The sequence below is a fragment of the Rhincodon typus genome, chromosome 27 (genome assembly GCF_021869965.1).
Source record: "Rhincodon typus isolate 14 chromosome 27, sRhiTyp1.1, whole genome shotgun sequence".
In the NCBI taxonomy this organism is placed as follows: Eukaryota; Metazoa; Chordata; class Chondrichthyes; order Orectolobiformes; family Rhincodontidae; genus Rhincodon; species Rhincodon typus.
The window spans coordinates 32,281,371-32,297,797 of NC_063358.1; the positions used below are offsets into that span (position 1 = coordinate 32,281,371).

The 16,427-nt window shown below is 40.1% G+C and overlaps 1 protein-coding gene across 1 annotated transcript in view; it reads right to left on the reverse strand.

Annotated features, from left to right (window-relative positions):
- rspo1 (R-spondin 1) overlaps window positions 1-16,427 on the reverse strand; it is a 125,527-nt gene that overhangs the window by 54,094 nt on the left and 55,006 nt on the right. Inside the window, exon 3 of the mRNA XM_048612955.1 lies at window positions 12,818-13,009. Within this exon, the coding sequence (XP_048468912.1) occupies window positions 12,818-13,009 (192 nt within the window). The remainder of the gene's footprint in view (window positions 1-12,817; window positions 13,010-16,427) is intronic.

Here is a 16,427-nt window from a genome sequence, read left to right on the forward strand (position 1 = left end):
CAAGATATAGCCAGGGAGAAATCTGCTCAGTGGAGGAGTATCAGTAGAGGCCAAGGCATTTCCTGTTTCTTTTTAATCACTGTATTTTAGTTTAGTATCTCAACGTCAGTTTGTCAGCAATTGAGAATAGATAAGTTTGTAAGCTAAGTGTCAGAGCAGGTTAGCAAGTGGATAGTGAAGGAGATAGGGTGGCAGGTGTGGGAGGACTGCAGGGTGGCAGTGGGTGCTTATTTCAGTCAACAGTTAATTCAGGTGGGGTCAGTAGAGGGCAGGACTTATTTTTGTTTGTAAAAAGTTGAAGTTGGGGTGGGTGATGGGGCCAAAGGAGTTGAACCAAGTTTTGGCGGCGATGGGCACGGAGGAGGAATTCATGTGGCTAGGGGAAGCGTCGGCTCCAGCAGGCTAGAGTATGGGGTTGGTGGCGGTTTATGAGACCTTGATGGTGGTGTGCCAGGCTCTGACAGAGCTAGGCCGGGGGGTTGTGGGGTGGCGAATATCAGCTCCAATGGAACTGGGTACAATGAAGTGGCATTCTTCCAGGGAGTTGTTGGTTGGTGGGATTGACTCCAACAGGATCGAGCCTGTGTAGGTCAGGTCAGGAGGTACAAGCTGTTGCTTCAGGGAGTACCAGGGATCAGAAGAGATGTAGTTGGGAAGAATCAGTAATCAATTGGGCGGTCAGTTTAATAGTCCTCCTGGAGCCAGAATAGGTTTTTAATCTAACTTTTCCTGTTAACCGCTGGCTTAAGTGAGTTGAAAATCATCAAATTCCCCTACTTAATTGGACACTTGAAGGGTTCCAAATGAGAGGAACTGAACATCAAAATTTCAGTATTCCTGGGCGATTTCCATGAGCCAGCTGCTCCAAAGCTTCCTGCATTGTCTGAAGGCCTAACTCCAATCTACACTGCTCCAATAATTTCCCGGCTATCCAAATATCTGGGGTCGTCAAGAGTTGCTGTTTATGATCTGTGCCATCAGCCCCACATTCTGAATGAAGAAGGATGGACAGCATTAAAACCCAGAGACACTGCAATTGGTGAATACTTTAATTGGATCTTCGATTTTTCTTTGTATGAAGACAAACAGAAAAAAGGATGAATTTGAAACTATAATCTGAGTCAAGTAATTCTTTATGTATTGACACTGATAAGACATAATGACCAAGTAACAGTGCAGACATTTTGCATATTGTACCTTTGGCAGCCTGTTTAGCCCTGATCAATTATAGCCAACTGCTTGAATTCCTGAGTTCATGAAATTCTGAAATTCAATGCTCACTTTTGCTCGATGATATACAAGCCTGATCTCATTTTCTGTTCATACTTTTCCCCATCTCCACTTGAACATTCACTTTGGCTGACTGCTGTACTCCCTGACAGCTTGTTGTATTACCTGCCAGAGTACTCTGCTAATTTGTCTAATCTCTCTTGAAGAGTCTGCATTGCTTTACTTTGAAATGTTTAAACCTCAAAGATTTGGCACCACTAAGTTTTGCCAACCTGTTCTTTTAGTGCAGTTAAACTATGTTAATTTTGACCTCGGGGGTTGGGAAAGCAAACTTGATTAACAAGCGTCTGATTTATTGTGTTTTGAGCTTTCTGGAGAAAGCAAAGTATTATAATGAGAGGTTTTATAATAAGTAAGTCTGTGGTAATGAGAAATGAGATTCTAGTGGAGAAACGAATAGTGGGCATTGAGAACTAATAAGGAGTTGCATCTTGTTGAAGCATCAGCTGCCCTGTTAGCTGAAGATTGGTGCAAGATTATTTTGACTCTTCAGGAGCAGGCTGATGCCCCCAACAATGGGCAGTGATAATAATTCAAGATCAACAGTGGCACAGAAGCTGGGCGTGTACAGGGAAAACAGTGCCAGAGTCCCAGGATTGTATGAGAACCAAGGACAAATGTAAATGGTGCGAGCAGGATCGTTTGTCAGGTTAGGGGTTATGGGGATGGATGGAAAGTGAAGGATGGGTGGTGGTTTGGAGGAAAGAAAGGGTTTGACTCGAGCAAGCGCCTGCCATATCTGCCCAACCCAATGCCGAGTCACGAGGCAGATTTGATCAAGTGGCATAACCACCGAGGTGACAAGTTGCCCGGATTGTGGCAGCTATTGGGTATAGGGCACAGTGACAGGTCCATCTGTAGTTTTAATCCCATCCTTTAGTGGCTTTAAATGGTCCTTAGTTGGCTACTATGGGCCTCAACTGGTGGCAGGGACAGATGGTCGACCATAGACTTTCCCATCCAAAACTTAATCCTGGTAAGAATTGCAAACACAGAGGGGTTTGGGTATGCTCCCTCTCTGCCAAATGACATGCTCTCCCCATCTCCAAACTCGCCACCTCCAGAGGTAGAAGACTCCATCCATGGGGTTTCACTATACAGCAGGAAAGGGAATGCTTGGTAAAACATCTTGTGTACCTTCCAATAGCTGGTATAGGTTCAGCATTAACCATTTAGCAAGTCATGAACTAATATGCAAAACAGAGCAAGGAGATGGAATATGAAATAATCAACACTAACACAGTAATAATTTATATTTATTGATATGGGTCCCTAAATTCTAATAAAATAGCCTTACTCATCAATCTTTTGAGACAAGCCCCAGACTATTCCATGTAATCATATTAATGACACACATTTAACTATGGAGCAGGCTAAGTACATTCTCCTGTATGAGTTTAAAAGGGGCCTGTCTTCAGAGGGGAAAAGACATTTGCAAACTATTTTTCTGTTTCTAATCTTTTAGCTTGTTCATCAATTAGGTGAAGTCATGACAATAGTAAACCAATAATACTGCTGCTCCTCTTTGGACCCCAAACAACAAAGAATGACCCAACTTCTTCTTCAGAATTTCATTTCTCAATCTATTGAAACATCGGGAACTGTAATGCTTATATTATTCATGGTGGTCGACATGGAAAATATGAACCAAATGATATGAACTGGCAATGCCACTTGCAAATTTGAATCTGTGTTTTTCTACAAACAATGCCACATTATCTCTTGACTACATTCAAGACTAAATTGGACATATTTTTGATTGACAACAGAGTTAAGGATTATGGGCATAGATGGAAAAGCGAGGATAAAATCACAATCAGATCTGCTATAATCTTATTGTACAGCAGAGCAGGCTTAAGGGGCTGAATGGCCTATTCCTGCTCCCATTTTTTTCTGTTCTGTTACACACAATCATTAGGATTGAATAATGCTGAAGTATTCAGAAGACATAATTTCTGCTCTGAATGGTCTTGCACTGAACAACCTGAATAATTAATTTACACAAAACTGAAACCATGTGGAAACCGGTATTATCACTGAAAATATCACCAGGTTTATAAAAATAAATGGTCTAACTAGTATTTATATAGCACCTTTACTGACCTCAGGATATTTCAGAGCGCTCAGCCAGTTAAATACTTTTGAATTATTGGTATTTTCTAATCAATGTGATCATAGATGCAATTACACATTTCTGGGACAGGTGTGACTTGGACCCGGCTCAAAGGTAGGGACATTATTACTGTTCCACATGAACCCTACTTTTGAAATATGTAATCACAGTTTTAATATATGCAACATGGCAGCCAATTTGTCCATAGCAAGATCCCATAAACAGGCTATGACAATGATCACCTGGTTATCTGATATGACTAAGGGTTAAATATTAGACATGAAATGAAAGACAATGTCTCTAGACTCCTAAGAAGTATCTTAAACTTACTTAACAGTGCAAGTGGAGATGTGTTAATCATCTTAATTTTGTCTTATCAAAAAACATCCATCTTGTTTAGCAGATGCAGATTAGAGCTGGTTCCTGCAGTGAACTGACTATATAAAGCTTCAGATCAGAAGCTCTGGAATTTGTCATCTCTTAAGTTATTGGCCGGACCATCTGTTGCACTTTTAGCTTCAGTTACAGTAAAGACTGGTGCTTAAAACCTGAGTTTTATCTGTAATGTAATCTCACTGTTTTATTTCCCCCCGTGCGTGTATTTTTACATGGTATTCTATTGTCAGGTTGTTCTATCTTTCTTGTATCAGATGGAATCACAGTGGTCATGCCAAAAGCATGGAGAAGCAATTCCCATTGAGAGCTTCAGTATTCAGGATCCAGTTTTATTTTTAATAAATTACATATGTCCAATATAAAAGGATCAAAACTAAAAGCCAAAGCTGCACCACATATCCATGCTCTCACGATACTGCACTTTTGCAATCAGAGTTCAGTTGCAGTCCTCCTCCTCCTACTCCAAAGTAAAACATCAGCCTTGCCATCTAATCTAGGCATGAAACTGAGTCCAGGTTTGTTCCTCACCCGTTACGGGGAAGAAATAATTTAATCTGAAGTCCAGTTCGAAAGTACTCCTATGAGCTACTGCACCCCCATGATTTGCAACCATTACCATCCCATTCAGCTCTCACCCACCATCTACCTGTTGCTAAAGAGAAAATTTGTCTGACATCTGCCTTGCGAAAATGAGCGAGCTGTGGATGCCTGTAATTTCTCCAGGAGCAGCTCATGTATTTTGGCTGACAGCAAGGTTACCAGTTGGGACACGTGGTTTGAGCACAGTGGCAATTTCTGGGCCATAAACATGCCTACAATTTTGGCAGCAAAATTCCTGTAAACTATATAGCCAAGAACAAAGTTTTGGAAAGATTCAGTATGACATACTACAAAGACTGAAGTACCTTACCAGCAATTTTTAGATTATTGCAGAAACATCGATCTCACTTAATTACAACACTGCAATTGATCGTTATGAGATGAATCAGAAATGGGAATTTCTGATATGAATGATTTCATGTCTCAATAGGATAGCACAGATTTTAGATTCTCTTTAGCTAAAATACCAACACGTAGAAATGTGCAAAACTCAACTCATCCAGCATATGGCATCAGAAATCCCAAACAAGTTAGACCTGCACCCAAATTTCAAATATAAGTGTTATGCTTAAGCCTACCAGAGTGTACTGGAACTGAACTGGGACAAATGTGGACTCATCATTATCACAGTGTGTGGAGGTGCCGGTGTTGGACTGGGGTAGACAAGATTAGAAATCACACGACACCAGGTTATAGTCCAGCGGGCTTATATGAAAGCACAAGCTTTTGGAGTCTTACTCCTTCCTCAGGTGTTAGTGGGAGAGATAGTATCAGACACAGAATTTATCAGTAAAAGATCAAAGGGTCGCACAACTTATGAGGATGTACTAAACAAACCAAAGATGCTGTTAAATCTTTAATCAGTCAGAAGGTTTTAATTGATTAAATTGTATATGTTAAGTCCCTGAATTCCTTTGAAGTCGCTGTCCTGAGAAAACTAAAGGTTTTATCAGTGTAAAGAAGGGGTGACATTTTAGGTCAGACAATGCAGTTAGGTGTGAGGCCTTGTTTAGAATCTGTTTGTGTTTTGGTTTGGAATCAGACTGGCTTTATTTCTTAAGTAGAAATTTATAAAACACTACTTTGACTTATTTTTGAACAAAACAGAATGTATCTGAAAATACAAACTCACCCCATAGATTCACGTGTGTATGTGTGTGTGTGTGTGCAGGTGTGTGTGTGTGTGAGAGTCTGTGCCTGTGTGAGGGAGGGAGAGAGAGAGAGACAGAGCGTGCGTGTGCATGTGAGATTGAGAGACACACTCACACAGATCCTCTTTCATACACACATTATCTCTCAAGCGCACACATACACATTCTCTCTCTCTCACACACATACACGCGCGCGCACACACACGTGAATCTATGGGGTGAGTTTGTATTTGCAGATACATTCTGTTTTGTTCAGAAGACAGAGAGTAGTGGTGGGTAGATGTTTTTCTGACTAGAGATCTGTCACCAGTGGTTTTTGGCAGGGGTCAGTGATAGGGCCCCTATTGTCTGTAACATATAAGTGATTTGGAGGTGAATGTGGGTAGCCCAGTTAGTAAGTTTGTGGGAGCTGCAGTTAGTGAGGTGGATTACCAAAAGATACAGCAGGATATAGATAAGATGGAGACTCGGGTGGAGAAACAGTAGATATAGTTTAATCCAGACAAACGTGAGGTGATGTATTTTGAATGGTCTAATGCAGGAATGAAGTATACTGTAAGTGACAGTACCCTTGGAAGCATTAACATACAGTGGAATCTAGGTGTACAGGTCCACTGTATATACACAAGGGTATGTACTTTTCATTTTAAGTGAAAGTTTGTACTCAAGAAGACAAGTCGAATTAGTAATGGAGGGTGTGATACTTTTCCACTTTAAGCCCTCAGAGTCAGTTTCAAGCAATTCTAGGTCAGTAGTAGCATGCTTAGAGGCAGAGTGAGCTTCCTGTCTCTATCTTAACTATGTGACTCAACTTCAACTTCAAAATGTTCTACTGCAAAAATGTGGTGTTTCTGTACTTCGCACATCATCATCTTGTGCCCGTTTCTGCCAAATATTTTAATTAAAGCCAGAATAAACTGTTGTGTTAAAGGGAATTACTAGAGAACAGGCACAATTCTTGGCACAGCCAGACATCATGGGCTGCTGTAATATTGCCATTAGAAAACATCATTTTTTAATTAGGGTAACTGTTTATTATAGCAGCTGTCGTTTATAATAACTGCATCATTGCAATGCAGTTCATGCCTTCAGAATACAAGGAGATCCTTCAGTTCATGGTGTCTGTACCAGTTCTTTAGAAGAGCTGTCGAATTAGCCCCACTCCCCATCTCTTTCCCTGTCCCACCCTCCATATTGTTTTCCTTTTCCTTCATAAGACTACTGTGAGCGTACCATCCCTCCACTAACTGCAGCAGTTCAAGAAGGCAGTTCACCATCACCACCTTCTCAAGGAAATTAGATATAGGCAATAAATACTGGCTGTAACCTGTTTCCTGTGAATGAGGAAAAGAAGATAACCTAAATCCTAGCTTTCTCAAGGAGAGAGACAATGGCTCCAAATCTTCTGGATTCTGCAGTCAGGAAGGTGTCAAATGTAACTCAACCATAAAGAAAAGGGTTGGGGGTGGGGAGGTGGGGAGGTGAAGAAGAGAAAACAAGGAATTACACTCCACTCGGCATCAGTGAAAAAATGCTGAGATTTTCTATGAATCAAGTCATAAGAGACGTAGAAAATCATAATAAGAATAGGTAAAATCAATGTGGTTTTAAGAAAGAGAAACTGTGCTTGACAAGTCTAGTATACCTTTTTGAGGATATAACTAGTAGCATAACTGAAATGAAGCCTTTGGGTGTGGTATTTTTGAATTTCCAAAGACATTTTATAAGGCACCACATGGAAGGTTTCACATGTGTTTGTAGGATTAGGTTACACATTTTCAAGTAATGGACAGAGAACAGTGTAGGAATAACAGGGTCATTTTCAGGTTAACAAACTGTTAGTAGCAAGGATTATTGCTCAGCTATTATTGCTCTGATATTAATTCAATAAAGGGACTCAGTGTAACGTATCCAAGTTTACTAACTATACAAAAATAAATGGGCAAATTGGTTGCAAGGAGAATGCAAGGAATCTGCAAAAGGGTATAGACAAGTGAAGTGAATAGAACGGAACACAGCGAATGAATTGTAAAACAGAGAAATTTGTGTTTATTCCTTTATAAAACCACTTTCCTTCTAACAAGTTTGAAATTACTAAATGTGGCTCTGAGAAATTTGGCTGTCCTTAGTCTTGAAGTCAGAGAGTCATACAACATGGAAGCAGGTGCTTAAGTCCAACTTGTCCATGCCGAACAGCTTTCCCAAACTGAACTAGTCCCATTTGCCTGCACTTGGCTCATATCCCTCGAAACCTTTCCTATTCATGTACCTGTCCAAATGTCTTCTAAATGTTGTTATTGTACTTGCCTCTACCACTTTCTCTGGCAGTTCGTTGCACATACACGCTACCCACTGTGTGAAAAAGTTGCCCCTCAGGTCCCCTTTAAATCTTTCCCCTCTCACCTTAAACCTTTGCGTTCTAGTTTTGGATTCCCCTATCCTGGGGAAAAGATCTTGGCTCTTTACCTTATCTATTCCTCTCATGCTTTTATAAAACTCTACATCATTACCTCTCAGCCTGCTATGCTCCAGTGAAAAAAGTCCCAGCCTATTCAGCTCTCCTTATAACTCAAACCCTCCAGTCTCGGTAACATCCTTGTAAATCTTTTTTGCACCCTTTCCAGTTTAATAACATCATTCCTATTACACGTGGAGGGTGGTGGGGCCGGGAGGTGGTGTGGGGGTGGTGGTGACACACCAGATCTGTAGGCAGTACTCCAAAAGTGGCCTTACCAATGTCTTGTACAGTCGCAACATTACATCGCAACTCCTATACTCAATGCTCTGACCAATGCAGGCAAGTGTGTCAAATGCCTTCTTCATCAGCTTGTCTACCTGTGATGCCACTATCAAAGAACTATACACCTGCACTGCCTAGGTCTCTCTGTTTGACAACAATACCCTAGAGCCCTACAACTTTATAACTACTGCCCTGGTTTGTTTTACCAAAATGCAACAGCCCACATTTATCCAAATTAAATTCCATCAGCCACTCTTTGGTACAGTTGCCGATAATCAAGGTCTCATTGTATTCTTAGATAACCTTCTCCACTGTCCACTATACCACCAACTTTGGGGTCATTCACAAACTTACTAACCATTTCTTCTATATTCTCACCCAAATCATTTATATAAATGACAGACAACAGTGGACCCAGCACTGATCTTTACGGTACACCAGGTTGACTGGCCTCTAGTCCGAACAACAACTCTCTACCATCATCCTCTGTCTCCTACTGTCAAGCCAATTTTGTATCCAGTTGGCTAGCTCTCTCTGGAACCCATGTGATCTAACCTTACTAACCAGTGTACTATGCAGAACTTTGTTGAAAGCCTTGCTAAAGTCCACGTAGACAACATCTACCACTGTGCCTTCATCTATCTTCTTGGACACATTTTCATAAAAAAACTTAATCAAGTTAGTAAGACATAATTTTCCATGCACAAAGCCATGCTGACTATCCCTAATCAGGCCTTGCATTTCCAAATGCATGTAAATCCTGTCCTTCAGGATCCACTCCATCAACTTCCCCATCACATATGTCAGGCTCACTGGCCTATAGTTCCCTGCCTTTTTCATGCAATTATTCTTAAATAATGGTGCAAGATTAGCCTCCCTCCAGTCTTCCAACACCTCATCCATGGCTGTCAATGATATAAATATCTCTGCTAGGGGCCCCATAATTTCTTACCTGGCTTCCCACAATCTCCTGGCGTACACCTGATCACACACTGGAGATTTATCTGTTTTTGTACATTTTAAGACCTCCAGAACCTCATCTTTTGTAATGTGGGCTCTTTTTAAGACATTTACTATTTATTTCCCTGAGTTCCCTATCTTCCATACCTTTTTCTATAATAAACACTGATGCAAAATAGTCATTTAGTATCTCACCTTTGTTGTGTGGTTCCACATATAGACTACCTCGTTGATCTTTAAAGGGGCCTTATTGGCTCCCTAGTTACTCTTTTGCCCTTAATGTTCTTGTAGACTCTCTTTAGATTCTCCTTAACTTTATCTGCCAAAGCTATGTCCCCATTTTGCCCTCCTGATTGCCCTCTTAAGTGCACTCCTATAACCCCTATACTCTTCCAGGGATTCACTTGATCCTAGCTGTCTATATGTGATATAGGCTTCCTTCTTTTTCTTGATGACAGTATCAATATCTCGAATCATCTGGTATTCCCAACTCCTGCCAACCTTGCTCTTCACTCCAACAGGAACATGCTGTCTCTGAACTCTTGTTATCTCACTTTTGAAAGCCTCCCACTTGCCAGTCATCCTTTACCACCAAACAGCCTCCCTCAATCAACTTTTGAAAGTTTCTGTCTAATACCACCAAAATTGGCCCTGCCCCAATCTAGAACTTGAACCTTTAGACCAGGCCTATCCTTTTCTGCAACTATTTTAAGACTAATAGAATTATGGTCTCTGGTTCCAAAGTGCTACCCCATTAACACCTCAGTAACTTGCCCTGCCTTAATTCCCAACAGGAGGTTGACTTTTGCTCCTTCTCTAGTCAGTACATCTACAAATTGAAATTGAAAATTTTCTTGAACACACTTAACTGATTCCTGCCCATCCAAACACTTAACATTACAACAGTTCCAGTCTATGTTTGAGAGATCAAAATTCAATAACAACAGGTATTCAGGGAGTCAAACAATACATTGATCTTTATTGCAAAGGGGTTGGAGAGCATGACCAAGGAGGTATTGCTGAAATTCTACTCCGCTTTGCTGAGATCTCACTTGGAATACAATGCCAATAAAACATATCTGGTCTCTATCAAAGAAAGCATGTATTTGCCTCAAAATCAACACAATGAAAATTCATTAGATTAATTCCTGAGATGAGAGACCCATCATGTAAAAAGAAATGAGTTAAGTGGGCCTATATATTCTGCAATCTGCAAGAATAAGAGGTGTTCTTACTGAGACATAAAAATTTTTGAGATGGCTGAACAGATTGGCTATGAAGGCTGCTTTCACCTGGCATGGACTCTCAAGCTAAGGGGCATCACCTGAGGATAAGAAGCTCACTATTCAGTTTGAAATGGAAAAGTAGAAGATAGGAGCAGGAGTAGACCATTTGACTCTCAAGCCTGGTCTGCCATTCAAAATGATCACTATACAAAAGCCTGGTTTGGCCACATCAGGAGAATTGTGTCCAGTTCTGGTCACCTCATTACAGGAAAGATGTAGTAGCGTTAGAAAAGGTGCAGAGGAGATTTACCAGGATGTTGCCTGGAATGGAGGGAAGGTCTTATGAGGAAAGGTTGGGAGAGCTAGGGCTTTTCTCTTTAGAACGACGAAGGATGAGAGGTGACTTGATAGAGGTGTACAAAATGATCAGAGGTATAGACAGAGTAGACAGCCAGAGACTTTTTCCTAGGGTGGAGGTAGCTTTTACAAGGGGACATAGTTTTAAAGTGAAAGGCGGTAGATATCGGGAAGACGTCAGAGGTAGGTTCTTTACTCAGAGAGTGGTAGGGGCGTGGAATGCATTGCCGGAGAGGGTAATGGAGTCGGCCTCATTAGGGGCATTTAAGCGGCTATTAGATAGGCATATGGATGATAGCATAAGGTAGCGGTCGAGGTTAGATAGACCTTAGGTTTAGGGTAAAAGTTCGGCACAACGTCATGGGCCGAAGGGCCTATACTGTGCTGTACTGTTCTATGTTCTATGTTCTATCACGGCTGATCATCCAGATGAATACCCTCATCCTGCCTTGAACCTTTTAGCCCCAAGAGCTACATATCTACTTCCTCCTTGAAAACATGTGTTTTGGCCTCAAACACTTTCGGAGGTAGTGAATTCCACAGGCTCACCACTCTCTGGGTGAAGAAATATATCCTTATCTCAGTCCTCAAAAGTTTACCCCTTATACTTAAACCATGACAGCTGTTTCTGGACTCCCCCCAGCATCAGGAACATCTTTCCTCATCTAACTATCTAATCCTGTTACAATGTTATAGGTTTTTATGACAGCCACTCTTATTCTTATAAACTCCACTGAATACAATCCTAACTGATTCAATCTCTCCTCATACATCAGTCTAGCTATCCCAGGAATCAATTTGATAAACCTGACACTGAGAGGAGAAGACATTTCTTCATCAAGGGTTGTGAATGTTTTTAATTCTCTACACCAATTATGGATGTTAATTTATTGAGTACATTTGAGGCTGCAATAGATAAATGGAGACTATAAAGGTATCAAAGATAATAAGAGTTAGGGAGCAGAGTTGAACTGACCATCAGCCATGACTGTACTGAACGGTGAAACAGGCTTGAGAGGTAATTTCAAATTCTTCTGCCTTTTTTTTATGTAAGCTCCTAATGCAGTTCCTGCTCAATAATTTCATGTGACTCAGTTTTCATTCCCTTTCCAGATTATGAAGAAATTCTCATCTCCCCTGTGTTGACTGCCAGTTATATAATAATGTGTCTACAACCCTGATGCAGCCACTTTCAAACTAACAGCTGCATGTGGAATCACAACTTGCTAACAATTAGCAGTAATTAATCCAATACAATGTTATCAATACTGCACAACATTGATTATGAGGTTATTTGAATGTATCAGAAAATAATATCGAACGTGTAATCAAGCCCCACTGAGCAAGCAACCCCAAGGGTTTTTCATCAGATTTACAGAACTAGTCAATGTCAACCAGGATATCAGAGTGTGGAGCTAGAGGAACACAGCAGGCCAGGCAGCAGCAGAGGAGCAGGAAAGCTGACGTTTCGGGTCGGTTTCTGAAGAAGGATCCTGACCAGAAACGTCAACTTTCCTGCTCCTCTGATGCTGCCTGGTCTGCTGTGATCCTCCAGCTCCACACTGCGTCATCTCTGACTCTGGCATCGGCAGTTCTGACTTTCTTTGAATGTCAACCAGGATGGTTTTTAAGAAATTAAAATGATATTAGTCGTGATGGATTAGGGGGATAAAACAGGGCCAGAGTTCCTCCATTTTCTTCATTTTGTCATTATTTATCAATGCCTGCAGGAATAACATCATCCATTCTAAATAAAGCTTGTTGACACTCAGTATCAATGTTCACACATAAGTATTGGCCTGCCAAACTAGGGATGAGACATTAATGGGCAAGGATGAAACTGTACCAAATGTTTCCTCATTTGGAAAATATTAGCGTAGAAGACAAGGAACAAATACACTCTCCATTGTTGGTTAAACAGAATATAAGTACATCAGATGGCAGATTACAAACGTAATGCATTGGGTATGGTATTTCCACTTACTGTTGCACTTGTTCATCTCTGGCGTCCGAACACCGAAGTATCCAACTGGGCATGATGGCAAACAAATGCCTGTCTGCCGAATGTCGTTCCTTTCCAGAAGGATGAACAATTTAGGCAAACACTTTAGACATCCATTGTACTCCGAGCATACCTCACACCCTTTTGGACAAACTGGGGTTACCTCCGTGCTTACTGTAAAACAAAACACGAACACACAATAAAAAGCATCAAATTATCAGATTAAATAAAGAGCTTCATTCATACAGAATCAATGTGTGATGGAGAATTCTGTGAAGGATATTACAATATGTTAAACGTGGACTCTTGAACCTTAACTTCCATTCATCTCTTCGTATAACTGAGACTATTCATGGACAAAAATAGTTCTTAAAAATGAAGAAACATGGAGCTAAAATGGCTGCAATGGTCACTTGACTACAAAGTGAAGCAAGCTTCATGAGACACATTCAGAATAAACAAAATTATTCTTACTGACATTAGCATTTTTGCCGATTGATTCAGCATCAAAATTTCACTTGTCTTAATTCACACTTTTATGTCAATTTCACCTATTGGGAGATGAAAGACTGGCCTGCTTGTTACCTGGATTGGAAAGACAAGGGGGCCAAGTTCAAGAAAACACGCTGATCTGTTTTTCAATGGCTGCTTTTCAGCAACAGCACAAAACCAGAGAACATGGATTTATCACAGCAAGAACTGAGAAACTCTCTCTTTCAGTGTTTTTTCTTATCATTTCTGAAGACAGCACCCAGTAAGAAAAAGCCAATGGGGAGACAATTATTCATGGTTTATTCAAAGTTATTTACATCCTTCTGAATGCTGAGAATACCAGTTGACAATTAAACAATTGTGGTCTCTGGTAAAAAATCTTAACAGCTAAAAAACTAAGGGCTTTTAAACTGTGCAACCTTTAGCCTCCCTAATTGTACCAGATATACTCATTTCATTAAAATTATCATGAGTTTGTGTGTGTGTTTGATGTCATATTTATTACTTTTGCTTTCTCAGAGTTAAAATTCTTCTGCCTCTCAATAAAGAAAATCTTGGTAATTAGCTCTGTCACTTTGATCTGGTTAACTACATCTTTAATTGATGTGAGCTCAAAGAAATAAAAATATTTATCACAACCAACTGGGAGGAGGTTAGAAAGAAGTTCTGAGGAAGGATCACCCAACCCAAAATGTTAACTCTGTTTTTTCCTTCACAGGCACTGCCAGGCCTGCTGAGCTTTTCCAGCAACTTTGTTTTTGTTAAAAAGAAGGGAACTGATTTCTCCTCCCCACCTGCTTGTAACAAGCTGTTTTCTTTTTCCCTGTAGCATCTTCACCATGAAGAGCATCACTGTGGAAGATTTGAATGTTATTTCATGGTTTAGGATAGAGTTACAGTATTGCATGTTTCCATGTCAGATAGCACAAATAAAGTGGAGAATTTCCTTCAGTTCATTCTGTACACAACATACTGCATCATGAACTCCATTAAAGACACTTTCCCTCCCCACTCATATTGCATTATTGTGGTTTTTCACTGTCATGCCATACACCCCACATGCTCCCTGAGTGAGATCACTAAATCTTATGTTGCAGATCCATAATCAATTTTGCCACCAGGCAATTTAGTACATTAACACCAAAACTCCGCAAAGGACAAAGGTCACATTTACATAACTATGCTTTAATGCTGTGCCAATTCTCTTCATTCATCCATCCAAATTGTTCCCATCCCTAGTAGCACCAGTAAAACAGCTGTTACCAGCAGTAATTCACTCTTGTATTGTCCAACTAAAAATAATTTCTCCAGATAAAAAAGCATGAAAGGTCAAAATCTCCAATTACATTGGTTAGATTTTACAGTTCAATTGGACACAGTAGAAGGTTTCACACATTTCACCATCATACAAAATCCAGAAGTAAAATGAGAGCGCAAACCCATACTGGCATTTACAATTCCATAATAATTAACAGAATAATGGGACATTATTCAAATACATGCTATCTCTGATGTGCTGTCTGCCGCAGGAAAGACAATTGCAAAAGTTCTCCATTGCCTCCTCCCACATTGTCCCCAAAACCCATTTCACCATTGGTAACCAGAAACCCATTAATCTCGAAATATAAAGACTAAGCATCCACAGCCCTCTGGGTTACAGAATTTCAAAGGTTCACAACTCTCTGAATTTAAAAAAAACCTTCTAATCTCAATCCTAAATTGCATCCCCCTTATTGTTAATTTGTTCTAGACTCCCCAACCAGGGGAAATCGCTTACCTGCCTCTACCCTAACTATCCCTTTAAGTATTTCATAGGGTTCAATGAGTTCACCACTCATTCTTTGAAATTGGCCCAGTTTGCCCAATCCTGCTTCAAAGGATAGTCCCATCATCCTGGGGACAAACCTGATGAACCTTCACTGCATTCCCTCTATGACAATAATAACTTGCCTTTTCAAACAGACCAGGACTCATCTGAGATACAAATAAGTTAGTACTTTTTAAATGCCTTTTTCTTCTGGAAACACGCCTCATTAAGTTTGTCATCTATTTATACCAATCACTTCAATAGCATTGCTTGGTAATTATTTACTGCTTTCTTCCTAATTTTTAACTTGTGTTCCATATTTAAACATTTCAGCTTACTGAACAGTTCACTTGGGTTAGCTTTGTGGAATTCTGAAAACTTGAATTAAGTCACTGCAAAATCTATTCTTTTCTAATGAGAACAAATTCAATTTAATTAGCCTTTCTTCAAAAACTAGATTCCAGCTAGCTGGAGTCATCTTTATTTCCCTTGTACCGTTGGAAGGGCAATAATACCCTTCCTGTGATTAGATGACCAAAACTGCACACAGTCCTCCAGATGGGCCTGACTAATGCTTAATGCAGTAACATTTATAACCACTACTCATGAGCACTTTATCCCTCTGCTCATGCCTTTTTGCCTAGTTCTTTTGATTTTTGCCGACATTTGAGGACTTGAAGTTTCTAAATTCATCAACAGGACCATGTATAAGACTTGCAGTCAGCACATTGTATTTCTGTTTCCTTTAAACAATTACTTGCTCACTTCCTGCTTCTTGTTTCCATATAATGTTAGACTTAAGAAAATTGTATAGCAATAGCCATCTACTGATTAGTCGCACAAAAGAAACAGACCTTTCAGAATTTAGGTGCACTGGTTTCCATTATTTGTAGTTTCTTGTATTTTAATTTCAGCCACATCTATGAAGGTTTTCCTTATGATACCTTTGTCATTTTTTTTCTTAAAGTATCAAAAGACTTCCCCCTCAAGGTTCTCATTGATAATATGCACCTTCAAAAATTCCCATTGAGGAGCTTTCTTTAGACGCAGCCTTTCTGTTAATTATTTATTTACAGCTAATTCATGTTGCTTTACCTCGGCTAATCAATGTACACATAGGGTTGAATTTAATGACTTTGGTAGTGGCACTGTTTTGCTAGCCAGAGGCCCAATAGCAACCCTGCCTGGTCATTTCTGGGAGTCCAGATGGGATTGTATTGCAATATATCATTTATTTGTTTGTCATCTGAATTCTTGGGGTCTTCATGACAAAGATCTCACCTTCAAGAGCTG